The following is a 24,526-nucleotide window of genomic DNA, read 5'->3' on the forward strand; positions in this document are numbered from 1 at the left end:
ACACGGCTTTTAAGTCACCTAGAGTGGAGCACCCACAGGGACATCTCTCGAAGAAGAAGAGGAGGTTACTCACCCTGTGCAGTAACTGACGTTCTTCGAGATGAGTGTCCCTGTGGGTGCTCCACTACCCACCCTCCTCCCCTCTACTTCGGAGTTGGGGTAGCCTCCGTTGTAGAGAAGGAACTGAGGAAATTGGCTACGCATGCGCACTATTATCCTAGACTCACTGCGGGGGGCAGCCTCTGCGCATGTGTGGCCAGTACGAGTACTGCTACGAAAAGTCTCCGAGTGAAGGCGCAGGGACGCACCAACACCTAGAGTGGAGCACCCACAGGGACACTCATCTCGAAGAACGTCAGTTACTGCACAGGGTGAGTAACCTCCTCTTCTTTAGGAGGGTTGCCTCTGTATATTCACACCCTGCTCCCACCTTTCTCTCTTCTTCACAACTTTGTTCTCGTGGAATTATGGAGTTTACTTGGTGGTTGTGGACTCCATAATCCTTTGTATAGGCTTGACTCTCAGTGTTCAGAGCAACAGTGGAGTGCTTTCAAGAAAGTTCCTGAAACTCAGCAGTACCAGGCCACACATCCTATAAATGTGAACAAAATACACTCAACTTAACGTTATTGGTAAGTAATCTTTTTTGTTAGGCTTTATAAAAATTCTTGATAGAAATGCTGATGTGGTTCACATACATTTCTTTTTTTTTTTTTTCTGTTAACGTAGCTATAAATTTTTGTATTGTAACAGGACATGTGGACCACTTCATCAGTCTTAGTCTTAGTTTCAAATTGATTTTTAATGAGTGGTGTAGAATATTTAGTAAGTTCATTTTTAGTTTACATGGTGAATCAATGTTTCTGCTGTCTTCTTTAGTGAATGATGCCTCCGATGACTAAGGGTATATCTACACTACGAGAGTAGTTCGATTTCACTTAAATCGAATATGTGGAATCGATATTACAAAGTCGAATGTGTGTATCCACACTAAGGACAGTAATTCGACTGTGTGAGTCCACACTAACGGGGCAAGCGTCGACATTGGAAGCGGTGCACTGTGGGCAGCTATCCCACAGTTCCTGCAGTCCCCGCTGCCCATTGGAATTCTGGGTCGAGCCCCCAATGCCTGCTGGGGAAAAAAATGTGTCGAGGGTGGTTTTGGGTAACTGTCGTCATCCAACCGTCACTCCCGCCCTCCCTCCCTGAAAGCACCGGCGGGCAAGCATTTCGTGCACTTTTCTGCTGAGTGACAGCGCGGACGCCACAGCACTGCATGGAGCCCGCTGCGACCATCGCTGCAGTTATGGCTGTTGTCAACACCTCGCACCTTATCAGCCATATTTTCCAGAGGCAGATGCTGAGAAATCGGGCGAGGAGGCTACGGCAGCGCAATGAGGACATGAAGTCTGAGAGTGGCACAGACCTGTCACAAAGCACGGGACCCTGCGCCGTGGACCTCATGGTGGCACTGGGTCATGTTGATGCCATGGAACGGCGATTCTGGGCACGTGAAACAAGCACGGACTGGTGGGACCGCATAGTGCTGCAGGTCTGGGATGAATCCCAGTGGCTGAGAAACTTTCGCATGCAGAAGGGAACTTTCCTTGAACTTTGTGAGATGCTGTCCCCTGCCCTGAAGCGCAAGGACACCCGGATGCGAGCAGCCCTGACTGTCCAGAAGCGAGTGGCCATAGCCCTCTGGAAGCTTGCAACGTCAGACAGCTACCGGTCAGTCGCGAACCACTTTGGTGTGGGCAAATCTACCGTGGGGGTTGTTGTGATGCAAGTAGCCAGCGCAATCGTTGAGGTACTGCTGTCAAAGGTAGTGACCCTGGGAAACGTGGAGGTGATCATAGATGGCTTCGCCGCGATGGGATTCCCAAACTGCGGTGGGGCTATAGATGGAACTCACATCCCTATCCTGGGACCGGACCACCAGGCCAGCCAGTACATTAATCGAAAGGGCTACTTTTCAATGGTGCTGCAAGCACTTGTGGACCATAGGGGACGTTTTACCAACATCAACGTCGGATGGCCGGGCAAGGTTCATGACGCTCGTGTTTTCAGGAACTCTGGTCTGTTTAGACGGCTGCAGGAAGGTATTTACTTCCCGGACCACAAAATAACTGTTGGGGATGTGGAGATGCCTGTAGTGATCCTCGGGGACCCAGCCTACCCACTAATGCCCTGGCTCATGAAGCCCTATACAGGCGCCCTGGATAGTGAAAAGGAACTCTTCAACTACCGTCTGAGCAAGTGCAGAATGGTGGTGGAGTATGCTTTTGAACGTCTCAAGGGGAGATGGAGAAGCTTACTGACTTGCTCTGATCTCAGCGAAACCAATATCCCCATTGTTATTGCAGCTTGCTGTGTGCTCCACAATTTCTGTGAGAGCAAGGGGGAGACCTTTATGGTGGGGTGGGAGGTTGAGGCAAGTCGCCTGGCTGCTGATTACGCCCAGCCAGACAGCCGTGCAATTAGAAGAGCCCAGCGGGACGCGCTGTGCATCCGGGAGGCTTTGAAAGCTAGGTTCCTGAGTGAGCAGGGTAACCTCTGACTATTTAGTTTGTTTACAGAGAAGCTGAACCTGCCCCCGTTTCTTTACCCAGTGAATGTTCACTATCCTCTCCAGTTTCATACCCCGTTCACCCCCTTCCAACCCACGTTTAAAAATAAAATCACTGAAAATTTGTTAATGAACAACGTTTTCTTTATTACTGTTTTCGCGGTAAAGTGTTGAAACTGGGACGCAGACTCTGGTGGGGAGCGGGTGTAGTGTAGTGATGCAAAGGATGCTTCTAAACTCGAGGAATGACAGGCTCCTGCTTCTACAGTGGTCCGCACTGGTGGACTGATTGTTTCAACGGAGCCTGCCACCCCTCCTGTTCGGGACTCTGTGTGTGGGGGCTATGTGACTTTGTGGCAGGGGGAGGACGGTTACAGATCCGCTGCTGCGTGGCTCTGTGATCCAGGATAAGGACCGCTGCGTAAGATCTCTAACCGCCCTCCCCCGCCACAAAGTCACATAGCCCCCCCCCACAGAAACTGAAAACCACCTCCCAGACTGACCAGGGTGCCTAGTGACTGCGCTGTGTGTGTGACCTGCTGCTGAACCTGTCCCCGTGTCTGTACCAACTCCCTTCCCCCCCCCCCTTCAAACAGACTGTCCTCTAAAAAAACATGATGGAAACAGTAATTAACAGAAACGTATTTTTTATTAGCAACTAGACAGTTAGGGGATGAAACTGGGATGGGGGCTTGGGTGAGGCGGGAAGGAAAGGACTTATCAAATTTTGGGGAATGACAGCCTTCTGCCACTTGAGCAGTCTGCAGGGGTAGAGTGACAGTTTTCACGGACTCTGCAGCCCCTCCTTCTTGGTACTTTGGGTGAGGGGGGTATGGGACTTTGTGGCGGGGGACGGTGGTTACAGATAGTCTGCAGCGGGGCTCTGTCCTCCTGCCTCCGGTCCTGCAGAACATCCATAAGGCGCCGGAGCGTGTCCGTTTGCTCCCTCATTAGTCCAAGCAGCGTTTGAGTCGCCTGCTGGTCTTCCTGCCGCCACCTCTCCTCCCGTTCGCTGTGTGCTTGCTGGTATTGGGACATGTTCTCCCTCCACTGAGTCTGCAGGGTTGCCTCGGCTCGGGAGCAGCCCATAAGTTCTGAGAACATGTCGTCCCATGTCCTTTTCTTTCTACGCCTAATCTGCGCCAGCCTCTGGGAGTCTGATGACCAGGCAGGTTGGGAGACAGTCACAGCTGTGGGATGGGGAAAAGGGAGTGAATTCCTCAGAAAGATAAATTTTTTGGTGAACAAAGAAAATAGTATTTCTCTGTGAACAAGACCATTCACAGCACCTATCACATGTGAACTCAGGACAAGGTCGAATTTTCGGCCTTCGCATTCAGTCCCTGGGGTCTTGTAGTGCAGATCACAGAAGTGGAAAGGACAGCAGAATTTGGGTAGCAGGCTGACATGGTGAGCCGTAGATTTGTGGCACCTTAAAACTTTACTAATAGCACTGCCCTACTTTCACGTTCAAAGCAATGCTCCTAGTGTTGGCCAGTTCCTGCTGCCAGCAATCCGGCAAGCATGAACTCTGCCCCTGTCCCACCCCCTCGCGGCTGTCCCCGGGAAAGATCCCTCTATGCTGCCCCTCTCCCGCCTCCACCGCATGGCTGTAAACTGCCAGTTACAATTCTGTAAAGGAACAGGCAAGCAGTCCCAATACTAACATTCCCCTAATTCAAAGCAGGTCACCCTGAGCGACATCACTCTGATGCGGATTTCAGACAGCGACAAAGAACGCATGCTTCGTGAAAGCCTGCAAAGACCAGGGCCGTATGCCGCCATGCTGTGCAAGGCAATGATACCTGAGTACTTGATGATAGCCTGGCACGGAAACGTTTCATACTACGGAGGACACAACAAGGCCGCTTTCCCAAGGAACCTCATGCAAAGGCTTTCCAATTACCTCCAGGAGAGCTTCATGGAGATGTCCCATGAGGATTCTGCTCTATCTCCGGACATATAGATCGAATTTTACTGTAGCTGCACTGGCAAGGACTAAACAGTAGAGCGCCTAGGGCAAACCAATCAAGATATACCGGACATTGTTAGATTTTTTTGAAGCAGTTGCACTGCCAAAGACTAAAACTTTAAGTGCCTATGACAATCTAATCATGAAAAACCCACAGTTAATATTAATGTTCTGTTCTAAATAAATGTTTACATGTTTAAAACACTTACCGGCTGATCCTTCCCCTGATTCTGGGTCCGGGTTAACGCCTGGGGACGGTTGGTAGGGGATCTCTGTGAGGGTGATGAAGAGATCCTGGCTGTCTGGGAAATCAGCATTGTAAGCGCTGTCGACTGCCTCGTCCTCCTCATCTCCTTCCTCATCTTCCCCGTCCACTACCATCTCCGAGGAAGCGGGCGTCGACAATATCCCATCCTCAGAGTCCACGGTCAGTGGTGGGGTAGTGGTGGTGGCCGCACCTAGGATGGTATGCAGTGCCTCGTAGAAACGGCATGTCTGGGGCTGGGATCCGGAGCGTCCGTTTGCCTCTTTGGTCTTCTGGTACCCTTGTCTCAGCTCCTTGATTTTCACGCAGCACTGCGTTGCATCCCGGCTGTATCCTCTCTCTGTCATGGCTTTGGAGATCTTCTCGTAGATCTTTGCATTCCGTCTTTTCGATCGCAGCTCCGAAAGCACAGACTCATCGCCCCGCACAGCGATCAGATCAAAGACTTCCCAATCAGTCCATGCTGGGGCCCTCTTTCTATTCTGAGATTGCATGGCCATCTCTGCTGGAGAGCTCTGCATCATTGCCAGTGCTGCTGAGCTCGCCACGATGTCCAAACAGGAAATGAGATTCAAACTGCCCAGACAGGAAAAGGAATTCAAATTTTCCCGGGGCTTTTCCTGTGTGGCTGGTCAGAGCATCCGAGCTCGGACTGCTGTCCAGAGTGTCAACAGAGTAGTGCACTGTGGGATAGCTCCCGGAGCTATTAGCGTCGATTTTCATCCACACCTACCCTAATTCGACCTGGCCATGTCGAATTTAGCACTACTCCCCTCGTTGGGGAGGAGTACAGAAGTCGAATTTAAGAGACCTCTATGTCGAACTAAATAGCTTTGTTGTGTGGACGGGTGCAGAGTTAATTCGATTTAACGCTAAATTCGACATAAACTCCTAGTGTAGACCGGGCCTTAGAATACTAACTGTTGACTTGTGGCCCATATAATGTTGTCAAAGGTGAAGGATGAAAGAAACTTTAGGTATTAGATGAAAGATGACACTAGTTGTTTGACAGATAGTATAATGGACTAACACTATCCTTTCATGTTGGGGGCCCAAAGTCCAAATTCCTGCACAAGTTCCAAGGCAAATTTTGTATCGGGAGGGAGTGTCATACTTCACTGTTGTAGCTTTATGATATGTATAATGTTCTACACAGTTGTCAGAGAATAGGCTAAAGAGACAAATAACGTTATTGCATGTAATGACTGAATACTAGCGGAGCCACATGAGGAAGCTTGGACAGCATCTACATGCCCTGTTCTTTGCTCAAGCTAGTGCTGCTATTCCCTCACTTTCATGAGAGCTTAAATTTAACAAAGAAAACTAACAAAGGAACCATTGGTGTTTGTCACTTCTGGGATTCTTGAGTGTTTATCATCCTTATTACTGATTGATTGAAAAATAATGTTACTAATGGCCTGATTTTTTCAGAAGTGCTGGATACCTGCAGCTCCTGATGTCAATCAGGCCCCAGCAAATAGCATAAAATACAAGTATTTCCATTATGTACTTTAATTGACTGGAAAATAATAGACATGAGACATCTTTTTTGCAATCAAAATAATGTAAAAGTTAAGTTTTTTTTATTCATTAGCTCTGCTTAACAATTCACATTTAGTATTTAACACCAAAGATGCTGTTTGCATACTATAGTGGCTGGCTTTGTTCTTCAGTCACATGAAAGGGCTATGATGGTAGATACTACAATAAAGATTAAAGGTCTATTGTGAAAAAGTACATACAAATACTGTGAATGCTAAGTCCTTGTTAACACTAAAATGGTTTGCACAAGATTAAATTAACATCTGTGCACACAATGCAGAGAGAACAATAGCTATTTCAGAAGAAGAGTTATTTACAAATGAAATATTAACAGAGGGGAGAATTATTAAACAGTAATACAAAGATTGATTCTTGCTTTATTATCTTTAGTAAAAATTACACCTTATTTAACTTCCTGTCTATTTTGCCATTCAGGTTTTCTTTCTGTCAGTATCCATTCATTATTTCTATAGCAGCAAAAAAAGTTATTATTCAAAGGGACTCAGAACAACAGATGATAAGCATGGCACGGGTAAGTCACTTTGTGATAAATGATCATGTAAAAATAATGTTATACATTTTAATCTGTTAAACATTCTGTAAAATTATTCATTGCAATCTCTGAAATTTAGGGCTAACCTCTTAAAAAAAAATTAGGTCATTCTGTAACTTCTAGTCTGCAAAAGGCCACGAAGAATGCTTACACAGTATTTTTGTTTTAGTTTGCTTAGAGCGGCAGTAGCTTCATAAATGTGTTTCTACAGTATAATGAGCTGGTTAGTCTTCTGCAATATATGAATCTTTCTTCACCACTCCCATGAGTGACAGGCAAGACAGAGTAATGAGGAAGATAATTTTGAAGGAACACATTTCCCTGAAAAGCCTTGTTAATTGTTGATTTTATTCTGCTAAGGTGGACAATGATAGATCAGAATACAACAGTACCTATTCAGGTCACAGGACAAGGTGTTGGATATAAGGGAGAAGTGACTGTTAAGAGGAAATGGTACTAGGTACTGAGGGCTGATTTGGCTTCTTAAGCAAAAATGTTGTGTGTGTAAAATATATTTTTTTTTAATTCCAAATAGCAAAGCCTAGTGGACAAAGTCTCTCGCAGGCAGAGACCTGACATGAATATGTTATTCCTGAACTTGAAAGTGAGAAGGATGCACCTTGTTAGTGATTCACTTGATGAGGTACAGAAAATGGAAATTAATTAATGTTTTGTTGAAAAGTATCTGTAACATTTTTAATTCAGTCTGATAGAATTGATTTCTATAGTGAATCTATTTAAAACATTTGTAATGATAGCTGAGAAAACTAACCATATTTTCAGTCATTGTCTCCTGCACATTTACCCACTTCACACACACAGTTATGTAGATTTTGTGTATGTACATGCTAACTAAAAAGAAATTTTAAAAATATGAATATAAAGTTAACCCATTAAGAATACTGTGCATAATCATCAGATTATATTGTATCATATTCCAAGGTAGGAATTCCAACTTCTTCTAACTAATTCTTTAGATACTGTGTGATTTCTTCCTTCCTGACCTTCTCTCCTCAAGCTTTATAGTCTAGGAGCACAATATAGTAAAATCTCATTCTGTGTTGGGCAAGCTAGTGTTAGCAAGATAAGGGGAGGTGTTGTTTAAAAAAATCTACAGAATCATAATTGCAGTGGCATGGCAGGGGTGCTCACTTCTCCCCGGGTCCCCACTCCAGGTCCTCCGGTTGATGGACATTTTGATAATACAGTGTGGTTGGAAATTGGTTAAGTTGGGTATCATTTGAAAGTCCTTTCTCCCACAAACACTATGGCACCAAGCAGGAAAAGCCTGGAACAATTATGTAGCTATACATTGAAGAAAATTTTTTAAAATTATACTTTAACATGTCAAACGTGGCAGCCCTCACAAAGTTCTATTGAGGCTCTTGACTGACAATAATGTGTTATCAGTTAATGCCCAGAATGTGATACCCGGATTAATGTTTTTTAAGGTTGCAGATTACTATAAATGGAAGGAATGCTTGAAGTTGATTACCATCATCAGTTAAAAAGGTGATACCATTGAAATTATGATTCCGTAGATTTTAATGACTCAAATGACACTTCCCTTACCTTTCTATCATTAACTTGCCCACAGAATTACAAATGCTCCAAGATTATTAAATACTTTAGTCTTTCTTCTTCCAATTTCTTACCCAAATTTTTAACCCACTGCTGCCATACCCAGGACCCAGTTACTCAGAGAGAATGTGGATGAGAGCTATTTGATGCCTTGACTCCCAAGATGGCTCCAAGCCTGGACAGAGACCTCATGAGTCAGGAGGGAGAGCGGCCAACCAATTATGATTAGCTAACTCTCCCAATCCAGACAGTTGTTTGCATATAAACTTGAATTATGAATTAGAATTCAGTAACTTTATGGATTCATATTTCACTCAACTAATAGCTATAGAAATAAAATAAGCACATTTGTTTTATCCAGTAGTTCTGTAATACTAAATATGTTGTGAGTCTGATTTATTGTAATTTTTATTTTTTAATAGCTGACACGGAAGAGGGCAGATTTGAAAAAAAAGTTGAAAGTTACATTTGTAGGGGAGGCTGGTCTTGATATGGGTGGCTTGACAAAAGAATGGTTTCTTCTCCTTATTCGCCAGATTTTTCACCCGGACTATGGTAAGTCCTCATAATTTACTTCTTTTTCAAGATTAACAAATTAAAAACGAGATTAATTAAAAACAGGGATGGAGAGGCATTTTTAGTTTTTCAAATGTTTAGCCCATCCACCTTGGATCTTTTTTTTAATATTCTCTGTTGGGTCACGTAGCCTGAGCCCTGCAAGCCCGAGTCAGCTGGCAAAGGCCAGCTACAGGTTTTTCTTTGCCGTGTAAACATACCTTCAGTGTCTGTAAACTGAAGCACATTAACTGTGTATAGATATGGGACTTGCCTGCATGAGGGCCATCTCCTTCCTTGAGAATTGTGAATGCAATAGTCAGTATTGCACTATCCAGTGGGTCTCAGACTCCTCAATTTCTAAACCACATATCCCGAGGCCATTATTAGAACATATTTTGCTTTTGTTTTTTCCAGCAATTTTGACTCACTCTAACACTAATTTTTGGCTCCATTAATATGGATCTTAAATACAATTCTTTAGCGAATTAACTTTAACATTGTCAATTTCACTATTGTTTGGTGATTTCTGTGACGCACCCCACAACCATGCCTTATATGGCAATACAGCTTGTGACATTAGTGTCAGTGAATATGTGCCAGCGTCTTTCAAGATTACCAAACAACTACCTGTATTGCTGTGGGAGGGAAGGAAAGTATCTAGAATGAAGGCACTCACTGATATACACACTCTATTAGCTAAGAAAGGATGAAGGAAGTGTGAGACAAATATATGCTTTGGGGGGATTTTTTTAATTGCAGATAAATAAATAAAATTAAATATAATGTTAATTAATTAATATAAAATTAAAAATAATGTTGTGAAATAATTTTTACATTCCACAGGTATGTTTACATATCACAAGGATTCACACTGTCACTGGTTTAGCAGCTATAAATGTGATGATTACTCTGAATTCCGATTGGTTGGAGCTGTATCCTTTGCTGTCCACTTGAACCTGTTACTTGCATAGTATTTTAATCAGTTACTAAATGTAAAAACAAAAAGCTAGGAACTTCTGATTGAAGTATAAATATACAAAGTCAGAATTAGTTTTTATTATGCTTTTCTTTTTCAGTAATTTTTTTTTTTTGCTTTAAAAAGCTAAACAGAATACACTGACTAGTGATTCTTGTAGGAAAATTAAAAATAAGGAAAATACATATTGTGTGTATGTATACATATATATTACATACAAAAAATACATTAAAATAATGTTAAGTTTGCAAAATCAAGCACTCCAAAGTTAGGAAATTAAGAATTAGATTTTTTAAAAGTATGGAACCCCTATTAGTAACAAGTTTAAAATCTATTTTATTATAATAGTTTATTGACTATAAAGTTTCATTTTTAAAATTGAATCTTTGGTGGAAAAAAATATTTTCTTGCTGACTGTTAAATCAACTGATATATAATCTAGAATAGATTACTCACACTGCTGTTATAAATGACATAACTTGTCAACAGAATGATTAGCAATAGATAAACTGAATTTTTTTAAAAAAATCATTAAACAGTATAGTCATTACAAATGGAATGAATACATACAGTAAACAGGATTTAATCTGCTAAATACAAAAAGAAAAACAGCCTGGTTCAATAGGCAGCAAATTGGATGGTTTATATAGTTGTTTATTAGAACTGGCATATTTAGTCAAAGGAAACAAATAGTCTGGTCTTATATTTAAGTTTTATATAAGGAAAATATCCCATGCATTACCCAGTTGGCTGCCTGGCATAGGAAGGTTAAACTAATGGGGTGTAATAACAAATCTGGCAGTAACCGGTAACAACCACAAAAAAGGGGCAGCTTCCCTTGATGGATAATTAACTTCTCAGGTACAGCAATAATCATACTGATTTGTACAAAAAAGCCTAAAATAAACCTGATTTCTCATTAATAGTTCCCCAAAACTCTGGATCTTTGTGCAGTCCCACCAAATATGCCTGAATAGGCCAGCTGGTGAACTACACTGCAGCATAAGTTTGTTTTAATGTGTTTAATTTTTATGGAAACATTGGTGTGTTAAGACCTCTTTAGAATTTTTTAGATTAAAGATAGGCATATCTATAGTTTCATTTTAACTTTTTTTTTCATATTATAGTAGTTCAAAAAATGCTTCATGCTGTACAGAATCTTAAGTGTGAAAGAATTCAAGTGTTGAATAGAAGTGCATGATTTGATCATGTTAATATTTTTTAGTTTAATAATTCTTACATTAGACAATAGACTCTTAAAAGAATGATGGCAATGTTGAAAAAGGAACATATTTTCTTGCCTTTTCAGTTTTGTTTAATACTTTCAGAATACTCTCAGTAACAGTGTAAAATATTCTTCTAAAGTGATCTAAAAAAGAATAATAAGAATATGATTTTCTACTTAACATCTGATATGTATAGCTTATGGGACTTGCCGTGTATAACAGTATCACCTTGGATATTCGCTTCCCTCCTTGCTGTTACAAGAAACTTTTGAGTCCTCCCATTGTTCCCTGTGATCAGAACACACCTGTAGGCATCAGTGGTGTTTCATTAGATGACCTGTGTCATATTATGCCAGTAAGTAAAAAAGCAGTATTTTAAAGGATTGTTTATTTAAATAATAATTGGTTTCATGTATCGGTGCTTGGGTGCTTCTGTTTCATTTAAATGTTGCAGAACATTTCACATTATAAGCCCCCTTTTTATATGCTTTCCAAACCACTCACCATTTTCTTTCCTTGAAGATCTTATTTATTTATTTTTTGCTTGTAAAAGATTGAACAAAATTTTCCCTTCTGCCAATTAAGTTATGGGAATTAAAAAAAAAAAAACTACACACGAACACATGAAACTTCACATCTAAGAAATGTACTATGCAGAACTCCACTCTAAGAGACCAATGCTAGACTTTGCAATCCATGGTATCACTAGATGCAGTAAAATTCTCAACGGTGTACATGAGTCAGTTCTGGATCTAAACATTCCAAGCAAAGTTACAAATGGCCTCAGCCATTTAATTGACCTCAGTTCCTCTATAGCCACCTGCTAGATCATTCATTCTTCATTCCTGTGGTTTAAAAAAGCCCTTAAAAGTATTGTAATGGCCAGATTCATTTCTAGTAATTTTAGTGGGGTTAGTTTCTACAATTGAGTAGCAATATTCTGAAATCTGCCTCAGCACAAGATGACATATCCTAAAAAGAGTTTGGGAATCAAAAAAAAGGTGCCCCATGCAGTTGGAAGATGTCGCTACCCTATCATTAAGGCACTTTGTATGCTGATGGGTACTTGCATTAGTATTATTTTTTTGTGTGTGGCACCATATTCCAGGGTAGGGGTAAGAAGCATGAGCTCAGTCTTAAGCTTCTCCCCCTGGATTGAAGTCTGACCTGCTCAACTCCTTTCTTCAGAAGTCTCAGAATCTTCGACTTTGAAATCAGAGATGATCTTTCGGTCCAGCTTCTCCAACAAAGAAACCATCAGATCGTAAATTGAAGACAAGATCTTCAGATCTTATTTTGCCTGGCAAGAAACCACTTTATCTATCAGTAGGTTCCATTTTTGAATACTGAGCGTCATAGGTCCTCTTGCATTCATATTGAAGAGGAAGGGGGAGGCAAAGCATTCCTCCAGATACACATACGCAGGCCAGACAGTAGATTTACAAAGGTACATAGGAGCCTAAAGATGCAGATAGGCGCCTAGTGAGATTTACAAAAGCACTCTGTGAGTTAAGTGCCTAACTCCCATTGACTTTGAGTGGGAGGTAGGTACCTAAATTCTAGTAAGCACCTAGCTGCATCTTTAGGTACCTAAGTACTTTTGTAAATCTGGCCTATGGTGTCTTCATGCCACAAAGAGAAGTTACATAAGCATAAGCTGGACATGGAATGGGCTATTTAGTTACCATCTGGACACAATGAGCCTTTCACTCAGGCTCATCAGTTATTTGGGCATTTCGGGAGAAGTACATGTCTCCCTCAGTAAAATGCCTCTGAATCCCCACTGTAGAAGGATAACATACAATAACAGAACCAAGTGGTGTCAAAGGAGTACTAATTTTTTTTTTTTAATTGAAGAGCTGCTCTCCCAATATTAGCATCTGATCTTGACCCCAATGTCAAGAGTGTCATGATTATTTAAACAATATAAAGCTGGAAACTAAACTTCAAGTAGCAGCCCTACAAATTTGCAAAATACATGCATTCTGGATGCAAACATTCCAAGCAGCCACCTCCCCTGGTAGAACAAGAGTTTAGTCTCTGTGGCACTGGGACTCCAGCTTGCTTATAACAGACCTGGATACTAAATTTAATCTACTTGAATAAGTGTGATATAATGATGGTAGGCAAAATGCAGAAGCAGCCCCTTCTCTAAGCTCTTTGTTTAGTTGTACCTTTCTTTCAGAGGTAACATCTGGGGAACAGTTACTGATAAATAATCTCCCTTTTTTCCATTTGTTTAAAAAAAATCTAACAGGGCTTTTTTAGATCCATTTGTAAGTAATGTTTGAAAAATGGAATTCAGTATGAACATATTGGAAATAAGTTCTGTTGCCTGGTGAGGGAAAAAATTCAAAATGTAGTTAGTAGTAGTTGAAAAATCATTTCTGCACATGCAGAGTAACAGGTTGCTTTATGTATAGTATGCTTTAATGTGCAATTTTGCCCAAGGTGTTTCTCAGTAGTAAGTTATTGTACTTTAAAAGGACAAGGTGGAATTGTAGCTAATTTAGTAATTTTTTCCCCCCAGGAGTTGGCCCATGGACTAAGTGAGCTTCTATCCTATGAAGACAACGTTGAAGAAGACTTTTATTCAACCTTCCAGGTACTGTAGGAACACAGAATCTACAGTTTATAGTAATTATTGATCCATCTCAGGAGATTTATTCATAGTGTTGGGGTGACTAGGCCTGCCTAGCCAAAGTTCTTCCATGTTTAAACTCTGTCCTTCCCATGTTTAGCTCTAATCAGCCTCAAAAGCCAAGGGCAGAAATTGGAATGTGTAAACAGCCAATTATCAGTTACGACCCCCCCCCCCATACCAAGTACCAAGCGATAATGATGAGGTTTGCATGTTTCTGGCTGAAGAGGTAGTAAACCAAGGGTAAACAAGACCAGGTAACAGTTTAGAGAGAAGTTACTAACAAGCTAGATTTATAGCCCTAGAATGATTTAATTGCTTAAATGTATAAACATGCCTTCAGTAGGGAGGGGAGGGGGAGTAGATGGAGGGGGGGGGTGGTAGAGAGGGGTGGGTGGTAGAGAGGGGGAGAGAGGAGGGGCTTAGTTGTAAAATGTATAAGAAGAGAGAAACTGTTTTTGCTGGTGTGCTTGATTTGAGACTTGCCTGTCTCCTTGCACCACTTTGAGATCTCAAATAAACTTTGATTGTTTCTCCACGGGCCTCTGTGCCGGCAACAATAGGTAGAGTAGTCCATCATAGAGAGTGATTGCTGATTGTCTGGAGTTCAGTGGGGTTGGGGTTAAAGAACTATAAAGCTCGCCCCAGCTTTGAAAGAGTCAGTCTAGCCTGCGAGGTTGGCCCAGACAGAGGCTTTGGAGAACTTGGTAAATTTGGATTAAAGTTGGCCTGGAAGCCTGATTTAGGCAGAGGCCTACCTAACTTGAAAGACTTTACCTAATCTGGGGGCTAGTTTTTAGGCAAATGCTTGCACTAACTATTTGATATACTCCAACCTGGAAGACTGGCTTAAAGAGAATCCTGATCCAATTATGCAACACTTGGTTTGCCATGGGAGTTTTAAACTAAGCAGAGGCTTGCTCTAATCTGGAATGATTTAGCTTAGCCAACGAAGCTGGGGTTTAGGCCTGCACCAGCCTGAAAACACTTGTTAGGCCTGACATAGGCTTGTTCTAGTTAGGGTTACCATACGTCCGGATTTCCCCGGACATGTCCGGCTTTTTGGTGCTCAAATCCCCGTCCGGGGGGAATTGCCAAAAAAACGGACATGTCCGGGGAAATAGGGAGGCAGCATAAGTCAGGGTCCTCCCGGCCCTAGCAGGACCCGCCGGGTCCGCAGCGCAGCCCAGCTGCCCGGCTACATTGTAGCGAGCTCGGGCGGGGGAAGGAAGGGGGCGTAGCCACAGAAGGCGGCGGAGGGGGTGCTGCTGCCCCCGGAGGCCGGGCGGACTGCGCGCCCCAGCCGAGCCCGCAAGACCACGGGGAGGCCAGGCCCAGCCAGCGGCCCGGGCTTCCCTCATGGGCCAGTGGGGAGCAAGGGGCACAGAGGCTGTGGCGGGGGGGGTGCAGGGGCTGCAGGGCAAGTTGGGAGCAGGGAAGCACTTAGCAACCCCCAACCAAGATCAAAGCGGGAGGGAGGAGGGGGAATGTGGGGTGCTCAGAGGAGGGGGCAGGGACTTTGGGGAAGGGGTTGGAATGGGGGTAGGGAACGGGTGGGGCCGGGGGGCGGGGAAGGGGCGGAGTTGGGGCGGGGCCGGGGGGGGCAAGGACCCCGTGGAGTGTCCTCTTTTTTAAATGTTTGAATATGGTAACCCTGGTTCTAGTTCAAGGCTTTTTTGCTTTTGCTGGGAATTATATTGTCATCAAGTGGTATGAGAATCTTTATAACCTAAATTATTTTCAATTCTGTGGGACCTACAATTAAAAGAGAGTTTATTTCTTCTAATATATTTAATCTCCTAAATCCTTTTCTGCATCTTTCTCCATCATGGTATTCGAGTCTTACCACACAACTAACACATTTTAAATAGTGTATTTGTTTGTTAAGAAAAATACTAAAAACTATAACACACAATTTTAAAAAACTCTCACAAATATGCAAAACTATTGATAAGTGATTTATTTGCCATAATGGACCAAAGGTGTTACATGTGCTATAGCATCTTCTCTCTTTATCCAGGTGTTTCAAGAAGAATTTGGAGTCATAAAATCTTATAACCTAAAGCCTGGTGGTGATAAAATTCCAGTTACGGCTCAGAATAGGAAAGGTACACTAAAGATATAAATATACCAATTGAAATGCACCAAACTTATAACTTAGATTTTGTTATTTAGCTGAGTAGTAAAAATAAAATTCAGAATGAACTTCCTAATATACTTTCTATTTATAATGCTACGTAAAGTAAAATGTATTTTAGAAGTTTTAAATTATTTCAACTCTGTTTAAGACAATACAATAAATGATAGTCTGAAATAATTGTATTTAATATCTAATATAAAGGATATCAAATGCTTTTTTTTTTTTTTTAGAATATGTGCAGCTTTATGTTGACTTCATTCTCAACAAATCAATCTACAAACAATTTGCAGCTTTTTATTATGGATTCCATAGTGTCTGTGATTCATATGCATTGATGGTAAGAATAAGATGAGAAGTTTTATAATTAAGATATTATTAAATAAAGTTTAAGTTTGGTTTACTTCTATTATAAATCTGTGACAAAGAATTGAAAATGGCTGATCTGAATTATATAAATAAACTTTAATAATTTAACTGACTTTTTTCAGTGTTCATAGAGGCTCTGTTCATCAAAATATTTAAGCAAATGCCTGATTTTAAGCATACGAGTAGGCCCACTGAGATCAATGTGCCTTGCTGAATATGACCACTCAAGAAAGAGATCTTGGAGTCATTGTGGATAGTTCTCTGAAAACATCCACTCAGTGTGCTGCGGCAGTCAAAAAAGCTAACAGAATGTTTGGAATCATTAAGAAAAGGATAGATAATAAGACAGAAAATATCATATTGCCTCTATATAAATCCATGGTATGTCCACATCATGAATACTGCATGCAGATGTGGTCATCCCATCTCAAAAAAGATATATTGGAATTGGAAAAGATTCAGAAAAGGGCAACAAAAATTATTAGGGATATGGAACAGCGTCCATATGAGGAGAGATTAATAAGACTGGGATTTTTCAGCTTGGAAAAGAGGCAAGTAAGGGGGGTATGATAGAGGTCTATAAAATCATGACAGGTGTAGAGAAAGTAAATAAGGAAATGTTATTTACTCCTTCTCATAACACAAGAACTAGAGGTCACCAAATGAAATTAATAGGCAGCAAGTTTAAAACAAACAAAAGGAAGTATTTCTTCACACAGTGCACAGTCAACCTGAGGAACTCTTTGCCGGAGGATGTTGTGAAGACCAAGACTATAACAGGGTTCAGAAAAGAACTAGATAAATTCATGGAGGATAGGTCCATCAATAGCTATTAGCCAGGATGGGCAGGGACAGTATCCCCAGCCTTTGTTTACCAGAAGCTGGGAATGGGTGACAGGGGATTGATCACTTGATGATTACCGGTTCTGTTCATTCCCTCTGAAGCACCTGGTATTGGCCACTGTTGGAAGATAGGATACTGGGCTAGATGGACCTTTGGTCTGACTCAGTATGGCAATTCTTATGTTCTCATGACCAGAAAACTATTTGAGAAAAACAAGTTTCAGAGTAACAGCCGTGTTAGTCTGTATCCGCAAAAAGAAGAACAGGAGTACTTGTGGCACCTTAGAGACTAACAAATTTATTAGAGCATAAGTTTTCGTGGACTACAGCCCACTTCTTCGGATGCATATAGAATGGAACATATAATGAGGAGATATATATACACACATACAGAGAGCATAAACAGGTGGGAGTTGTCTTACCAACTCTGAGAGGCCAATTAATTAAGAGAAAAAAAACTTTTGAAGTGATAATCAAGCTAGCCGAGTACAGACAGTGTGATAAGAAGTGTGAGAGTACTTACAAGGGGAGATAGAGTCAATGTTTGTAATGGCTCAGCCATTCCCAGTCCTTATTCAAACCGGAGTTGATTGTGTCTAGTTTGCATATCAATTCTAGCTCTGCAGTCTCTCTTTGGAGTCTGTTTTTGAAGTTTTTCTGTTGTAATATAGCCACCCGCAGGTCTGTCACTGAATGACCAGACAGGTTAAAGTGTTCTCCCACTGGTTTTTGAGTATTTTGATTCCTGATGTCAGATTTGTGTCCATTAATTCTTTTGCGTAGAGACTGTCCGGTTTGGCCAATGTACATGGCAGAGGGGCATTGCTGGCACATGATGGCATATATCACATTGGTAGATGTGCAGGTGAACGAGCCCCTGATGGTATGGCTGATGTGATTAGGTCCTATGATGATGTCACTTGAATAGATATGTGGACAGAGTTGGCATCGGGGTTTGTTACAAGGATAGGTTCCTGGGTTAGTGGTTTTGTTCAGTGATGTGTGGTTGCTGGTGAGTATTTGCTTTAGGTTGGGGGGTTGTCTGTAAGTGAGGACAGGTCTGTCTCCCAAGATCTGTGAGAGTAAAGGATCATCTTTCAGGATAGGTTGTAGATCTCTGATGATGCGCTGGAGAGGTTTTAGTTGGGGGCTGAAGGTGACAGCTAGTGGTGTTCTGTTATTTTCTTTGTTGGGCCTGTCTTGTAGGAGGTGACTTCTGGGTACTCGTCTGGCTCTGTCAATCTGTTTTTTCACTTCAGCAGGTGGGTATTGTAGTTCTAAGAATGCTTGATAGAGATCTTGTAGGTGCTTGTCTCTATCCGAGGGATTGGAGCAAATGCGGTTATATCTTAGAGCTTGGCTGTAGACAATGGATCGTGTGGTGTGTCCTGGATGGAAGCTGGAGGCATGTAGGTAAGTGTAGCAGTCAGTAGGTTTCCGGTATAGGGTGGTATTGATGTGACCATCGCTTATTAGCACAGTAGTGTCCAGGAAATGGACCGCTTGTGTGGATTGATCTAGGCTGAGGTTGATGGTGGGATGGAAATTATTGAAATCATGGTGAAATTCCTCAAGGGCTTCTTTTCCATGGGTCCAGATGATGAAGATGTCATCAATGTAGCGCAAGTAGAGTAGGGGCGTTAGGGGACGAGAGCTAAGGAAGCGTTGTTCTAAGTCAGCCATAAAAATGTTGGCATATTGTGGGGCCATGCGGGTACCCATAGCAGTGCCGCTGACTTGAAGGTATATATTGTCCCCAAATGTGAAATAGTTGTGGGTGAGGACAAAATCACAAAGTTCAGCCACCAGGTTAGCTGTGACATTATCAGGGATACTGTTCCTGATAGCTTGTAGTCCATCTTTGTGTGGAACAGTATATAATTGCATTAGTATTTAGGACTCTGCAATATTACGGAGTTGGAAAGTATAGTGTTTTCATTGGAGAATCTTAAAGGTCTTTAAAAATATTTAATGTATTTCCTCTCACAATACTGCTAGTAAGTAACCAGTATGATCCCCCCTTTTATAGACAGATAATTGCAACAGATTAATGCCAAGATTTTTTTTTTTCCCCAATGGGTAGGATTTTTAACAGTTAGGATTCAGTGTGGCCTGATTTTTCAAAAGTGCTTATCACCCAGCAGTATTCACTAAACTTAATGGCTGCTCATCTCTTTTGAAAATCAGGCCATTTATTTGGGTGCCTAAATGTAACCTCGAAACCTTAATTTTAGATACCAATTTTTTAAAACTTTGTCTTAAGTAATTGCAAATATATAATAAAAACACAAAAGGAACCTCTGTTTCCTCACTTTAGTCTTTAGTTTTAAGCCAGTGATTCCCAGGTGTGCTGAGCTAGATCCCCTCTTCTGTGGCAGGTTTGCAGAGGTGCCCCCATTGTCTCTCATGATTAGGGTTGCCAACCCTCCAGGATTGTCTTGAAGTCTCCAGGAATTAAAGATTAAACTTTAATTAAAGATAATGTCATGTGATTAAACCTCCAGGAATTCGTGCAACCAAAGTTGGCAATCTACTCGTGATATAGCCCAGATGGTGTCAGTGTAGTCCATTCTCTTTCCCGCTCTATCCTTATTCTTATTCTATCCTTATAATCAAGGTGGGACTACTAGGGTCTGTTAATGAACAGTTCTGTGGGCATTTTTGGTGAATGTTAGGTTATTTTCATCTTAGAAAGTAATGGGAGAAAAAGCAAAGAGAAGTCACCCAAAACTCAGCAGAATGAACATAAAATCCTTCAGTAGACCCCACACCACTGGCTGGCTGACATGAAAAATCATCCCTTGAAAATAATATTGTTCCCCCCTTTTTCCTGAAACTTTCCTTTTCTTCCTCACTTCTCCCCGTGGCTTCTCTTCCTAGTGACCTACCTTGTTTTGGCTGCAAAAAGGGCCTCATGGCTGCTCAGTGCCTCCTCCCTGCTGGCTACCTCTTTTCAGTGCATGCAGCATCTGGTTCCAAACTAAACCCTTTACTGAGCTGAATGCATCTCTAGACCATTAAAGAGGGTCAGAACTGGAAGCCCAATATGTGCAAGCAGTGATGAGCTCCCAAAATCCTAAGAACCGGTTCCCTACTGGGTCCTCAGCGGCACTTCGGCGGCGGGCACTTCGGGTATTCACTCGCTCCAGGTTTTCGGCGGCATTTCGCTGGCAGGTACTTCACCCAGAGCGAGTGAAAACACCCCCTCCTCCCCCGCCGCCACCGATGTGCCGCTGAAGACCGGGTAGGGAACCGCGCGGTGAGTACAAGCCCCACATGCCTGTCTCCCCCGCAACCCACGTCCTGCCCCCAACTGCCCCCCTCAGAACCCGCAACCCATCAAACCCCCCCCCGCTCCTTTTTTCCCCTGACCACCCCCTCGTGAGACCCCCCCCCCCACCCTAACTGCCCCCCAGGACCCCATCCCCTACCCAACTCGCCCTGTCCCCTGACTGCCCCAACCCCATCCACCACCACCCTGACAGACCCCTGGAACTCCCACCCTGACAGACCCCTGCCTACCCAACCACCCGTTCCCCGTCCCCTGACCGCCCCACCCCCCCAGAGCCTCTGCCCCCTCCAACTGCTCCCTGCCCCTTATCCAACCCCTCCTCTCAGCCCCGGCCCGGGCCCTTACCATGCTGCTGTGTAAGGATGCCACGCGGCCACTGGAGCTCGCAGCCCCACCCCCTTACCATGCTGCTCAAAGCGGCAGGAGCTGCCCAGACCACTGGCACCGGCAGCGCGGCGCACTGGGGCTCTGCGAGGGCTGGGGGAGCCTCCCCAGCTGGGAGCTCAGGCGGGACGGGCAGGACGGTCCCGCAGGCCGGATGTGGCCTGCGGACCGGAGTTTGCTCACCCACCCACCCCTTTAGGAACCGGTTCTACACCGGCTTCTAAATTTAACAACCGGTTCTTGCGAACTGGCTCCAGCTCACCACTGTGTGCAAGTGAGAAAAGCTGCCAGCAGGTAGTAGAGTAAAGAGTGGTTGCCTGTCACACACACCTGCGATGCTGACCAGGACCTTAGTTACCTTGGGCAGGTTTTCTAAAGCCTGGCCTGTTCTGACCAAATGAGGACTAATGGCAGATATACTGCTGGCTTCCCTCCTCTGCCCCTCCCCCATTTCTACTTGGATCATTGGGAGGGGGCTGTCAGGATCACACAATCTTGTGTACTTACAGTAAATTATGGGTACAGCGTTACTCAAAGAGAACATGAAGAAGAGGTAGGTAGCCATCTTAAAAGCAATTCTGGGTCCCTCAATTTCAGCCCCCCCCCCCCCCCCCATTTATGGATCATGCCCACAGTGGGGGCAGGAATTGGACAACTTCTCCGGCACAACTTCTTCTCTCTTCCAGTCTTTGCTGGCCTCTCCAGCTGCTACATTCATCCCGTTTCTCATGAACCATGAAGCCAATCAGAAACTGGCAGGGAAAGGAGCTGACACTGGAGCTTAGTCTCCATTTGTTTTTTCACCACTTCTGCAACCTGATAGTTCAGCCAGATAGCTTGCAAGTAGCCACAGGGAAGTGGTGCATGTTTGAATATAATAATAATACCACCACCACTAGATGGTAGACAATTGTCTTAATTGGAATTACTTAATTAGACCTTATTAGTTAAATATTCATACAGCATGATACAGAATACAGAAAGTATACTTTACTATCCTCTGTAAATTGTGAAGAGATGGTAGCTTGTTCTCTTTTTATTTATTTATTTTATATATATATATATATAGATAGATATAGATATACACACACACACATACCTCTACCCCGATATAACGCTGTCCTCGGGAGCCAAAAAATCTTACCGTGTTATAGGTGAAACCACGTTATATCGAACTTGCTTTGATCCGCCGGAGCGTGCCCCTCCCCCTCCCCCACGGAGCCCTGTTTTACCGCATTATATCCGAATTCGTGTTATATCAGGTTGCGTTATATTGGGGTAGAGGGGTGTGTGTGTGTGTGTATGTGTGTGTGTGTGTGTGTGTATATATATATATATATCTATATATATATATATATATATATAAATAAAATAACTGAGATGGCAACTTGTTCTCTTCAACTAACTTGCCAAAATTTATTCCTTTATATACTGGTTTAGAACAAAGAAAGTTTATTTGTTGGGAGGGGAAAAACTACTTTCCCACAGTTGATTGTGTGTGTTTTGTTTTAATATTTTAATTTATTTAACTACTTATGGAATTTTTATGGTATTTTAATTTGCATGATTGGCCCACTAAAGGGATTTCTAACACCAGTTATTGTTATTAAGAACATCTGTTCCAGCAAGCACTTCCAAAGGAGTTAAAAACATCTTTGAATGTGTCATTTTTTATAAATTACAGAAAATATTTGTATTCACAAATACCTCTTATTAATCACAGAACATAACTGGATTGTAAGCACCCCTTATCAATTATCCAATCTTGTTCATTATATCATACTTTTATAGTAATAAGTATCCTTTGTTAGTGCCAGGAGTCCCTTCCTGGACATCTGGATTAGATTAAAGGAGTTAAATTATACACATTTCATTACTGAGTACACACTTTCCTTTATTTTCTTACTCAATAAAGTTTAACTTAAGTACAGAAAAAGGATTTTCGTTAACGGGTTTGGTTATATGGGTTTTACGATATCAGTGGAGATTGAATATGATCGACAACCAGAAATCCTAATCAAGAAGTATATCCTTCCCACTTACTGACCAGAGAGCAGTGAATTTGGTGAGATTGAGGCAGCAGGCCCATTGGTCACTGGGACAGTTAGGCTCTTCCCTGTCCAGGAAGGAATTATTAAGGTGGCTTGGAACCAACTTTATGGTAGTGTGGCTCCTAATCTGACCAACAGCATGTCAATGAGTTGCTCCAAGGTCTTGCTTCTGATTGATTGGGAGCTTTTCTGGTCCTGAAATTAAGGTGTCGCAGGTTCATACATACTTCTTCCCTACGTTTGCAGGCACCACACTAGTACTTCAGGAAGAAGGGGGAGAGATTTAAAACTAGTAGCATTTTCAGGGCGAAGAGTCTCCATTCTCAACAACTGAAGCATCAGAATATTATGCAGAAAGAACTAGAGGACTGTGGTAATAGAAATTAGATTAAAATTAATAATATCAAGTTCAAAGTCATGCACTTGGGGAATTATAATACAAATTTCTTTGGAGCAGCCTTTGGAGGCAACAGAAGAGGAGAGAGACCTGGGTGTGTGGGTTCATCCCAGGATAGCTATGGCTAGCAATGAGATGCAGCTGTGAAAAAGGCGAATGTGATCTTAGAATGTATCAGGTGAGGTATTTCTAGTAGAGATTGGGAAATATTAACACTATTGTACAAGGCAGTGGTAAAACCTCACCCGGAATACTGCATGCAGTTCTGTTCACCCATGTTCAAGAAAGAAATAAATTCAAACTGGAACAGGTGCAGAGAAGGGCTACTAGGACAATCAGGGAATGTGGGGCCTATCTTATGAGAGGAGGCTATGAAAGAACTTAGTTTCTTTAGCCTAGCAAAATGAAGGCTGAGGGGGGATGTGAGCGTGCACAAATATATCGAGGAAGTAAACACCAGAGAGAGAGAAGAGCTAGTTAAGTTAAAGGAAAATGTTGACACAAGAACAAATGATTATAAATTAATTAAGGCTCAGAAATTAGAAAATTGCTAACCATAAGAGGAACTTCCCAATAGGAGTAGATTGGGAAAGCAATCTAATTAATTTTAAGATAGAGCTTGATAAATTTATGAGTGGGATTGTATGATGGGGTTGCATGCTGTGATGGGGGTTGGGCGTAGCGGCCCTGAGGTGTATTCTGTATTTTTTTTTCCCCTCCTTCCTCTGAAGTATGAGATAGGACACTGGACAGGATGGGTCAGTGCTATGAGGCATAAAGGGAATTCCTTCTCGGATGCTTGGCTGGTGGGTCTTGCTCACATGCTGAGTGTTATACCGATCACCATTTCTATTTTCAGGAATGAATTTCCCCAGATTAGATTGGCAGGAATCGGGGGGGGGGGGGAAGGAGGGAGGAAGAGTTGCCTCACTCTGCAGCATGGCGTGCATGTCGATTGTTAGAATCATCTGAGTGTATCTCACCTAATCAATTCCCTGCCATTGCAGAGGCCTTGAGTATTAGTGCTCCTCACTCCTTCCTGTTCTCTGGCTGTGGCATACAATAGTTTACTGGTGTTGGGCTCAGGACAGGATAATTGGGTTCAGTTTAGGGCTTGTGGATGTGTGCAGGAGGTCAGAATCGATGGCCTAAATCTCTGTCTCTAAGTAA

At 42.5% G+C, this 24,526-nt stretch overlaps 1 protein-coding gene and 1 long non-coding RNA gene across 9 annotated transcripts in view; one reads left to right on the forward strand and one right to left on the reverse strand.

Moving 5' to 3' along the window:
- Positions 1-24,526, forward strand: part of HECTD2 (HECT domain E3 ubiquitin protein ligase 2) — a 164,204-nt gene that overhangs the window by 131,120 nt on the left and 8,558 nt on the right. For 7 of the 8 annotated variants that reach the window (XR_010589259.1, XR_006176025.2, XM_065552058.1 and 4 more), the window contains 8 exons: positions 6,784-6,880; positions 7,437-7,544; positions 8,905-9,037; positions 9,884-9,972; positions 11,439-11,597; positions 13,773-13,847; positions 15,904-15,991; positions 16,254-16,360. Coding sequence is in view for 6 of the 8 variants with exons in the window: in XM_065552058.1 (XP_065408130.1) it covers positions 6,784-6,880; positions 7,437-7,544; positions 8,905-9,037; positions 9,884-9,972; positions 11,439-11,597; positions 13,773-13,847; positions 15,904-15,991; positions 16,254-16,360 (856 nt within the window). In the remaining 2 variants the exon portion in view is untranslated. Of the gene's footprint in view, positions 1-6,783; positions 6,881-7,436; positions 7,545-8,904; positions 9,038-9,883; positions 9,973-11,438; positions 11,598-13,772; positions 13,848-15,903; positions 15,992-16,253; positions 16,361-23,416; positions 24,468-24,526 lie in introns of those variants that run through there. The other variant, XM_042856820.2, reaches the window with a different exon arrangement.
- LOC135972767 (uncharacterized) overlaps positions 22,782-24,526 on the reverse strand; it is a 29,390-nt gene continuing 27,645 nt past the window's right edge. The window contains exon 3 of the long non-coding RNA XR_010589263.1: positions 22,782-23,219. This is a non-coding gene — a long non-coding RNA (uncharacterized LOC135972767). The remainder of the gene's footprint in view (positions 23,220-24,526) is intronic.

This window comes from Chrysemys picta, chromosome 7 (genome assembly GCF_011386835.1).
Source record: "Chrysemys picta bellii isolate R12L10 chromosome 7, ASM1138683v2, whole genome shotgun sequence".
In the NCBI taxonomy this organism is placed as follows: Eukaryota; Metazoa; Chordata; order Testudines; family Emydidae; genus Chrysemys; species Chrysemys picta.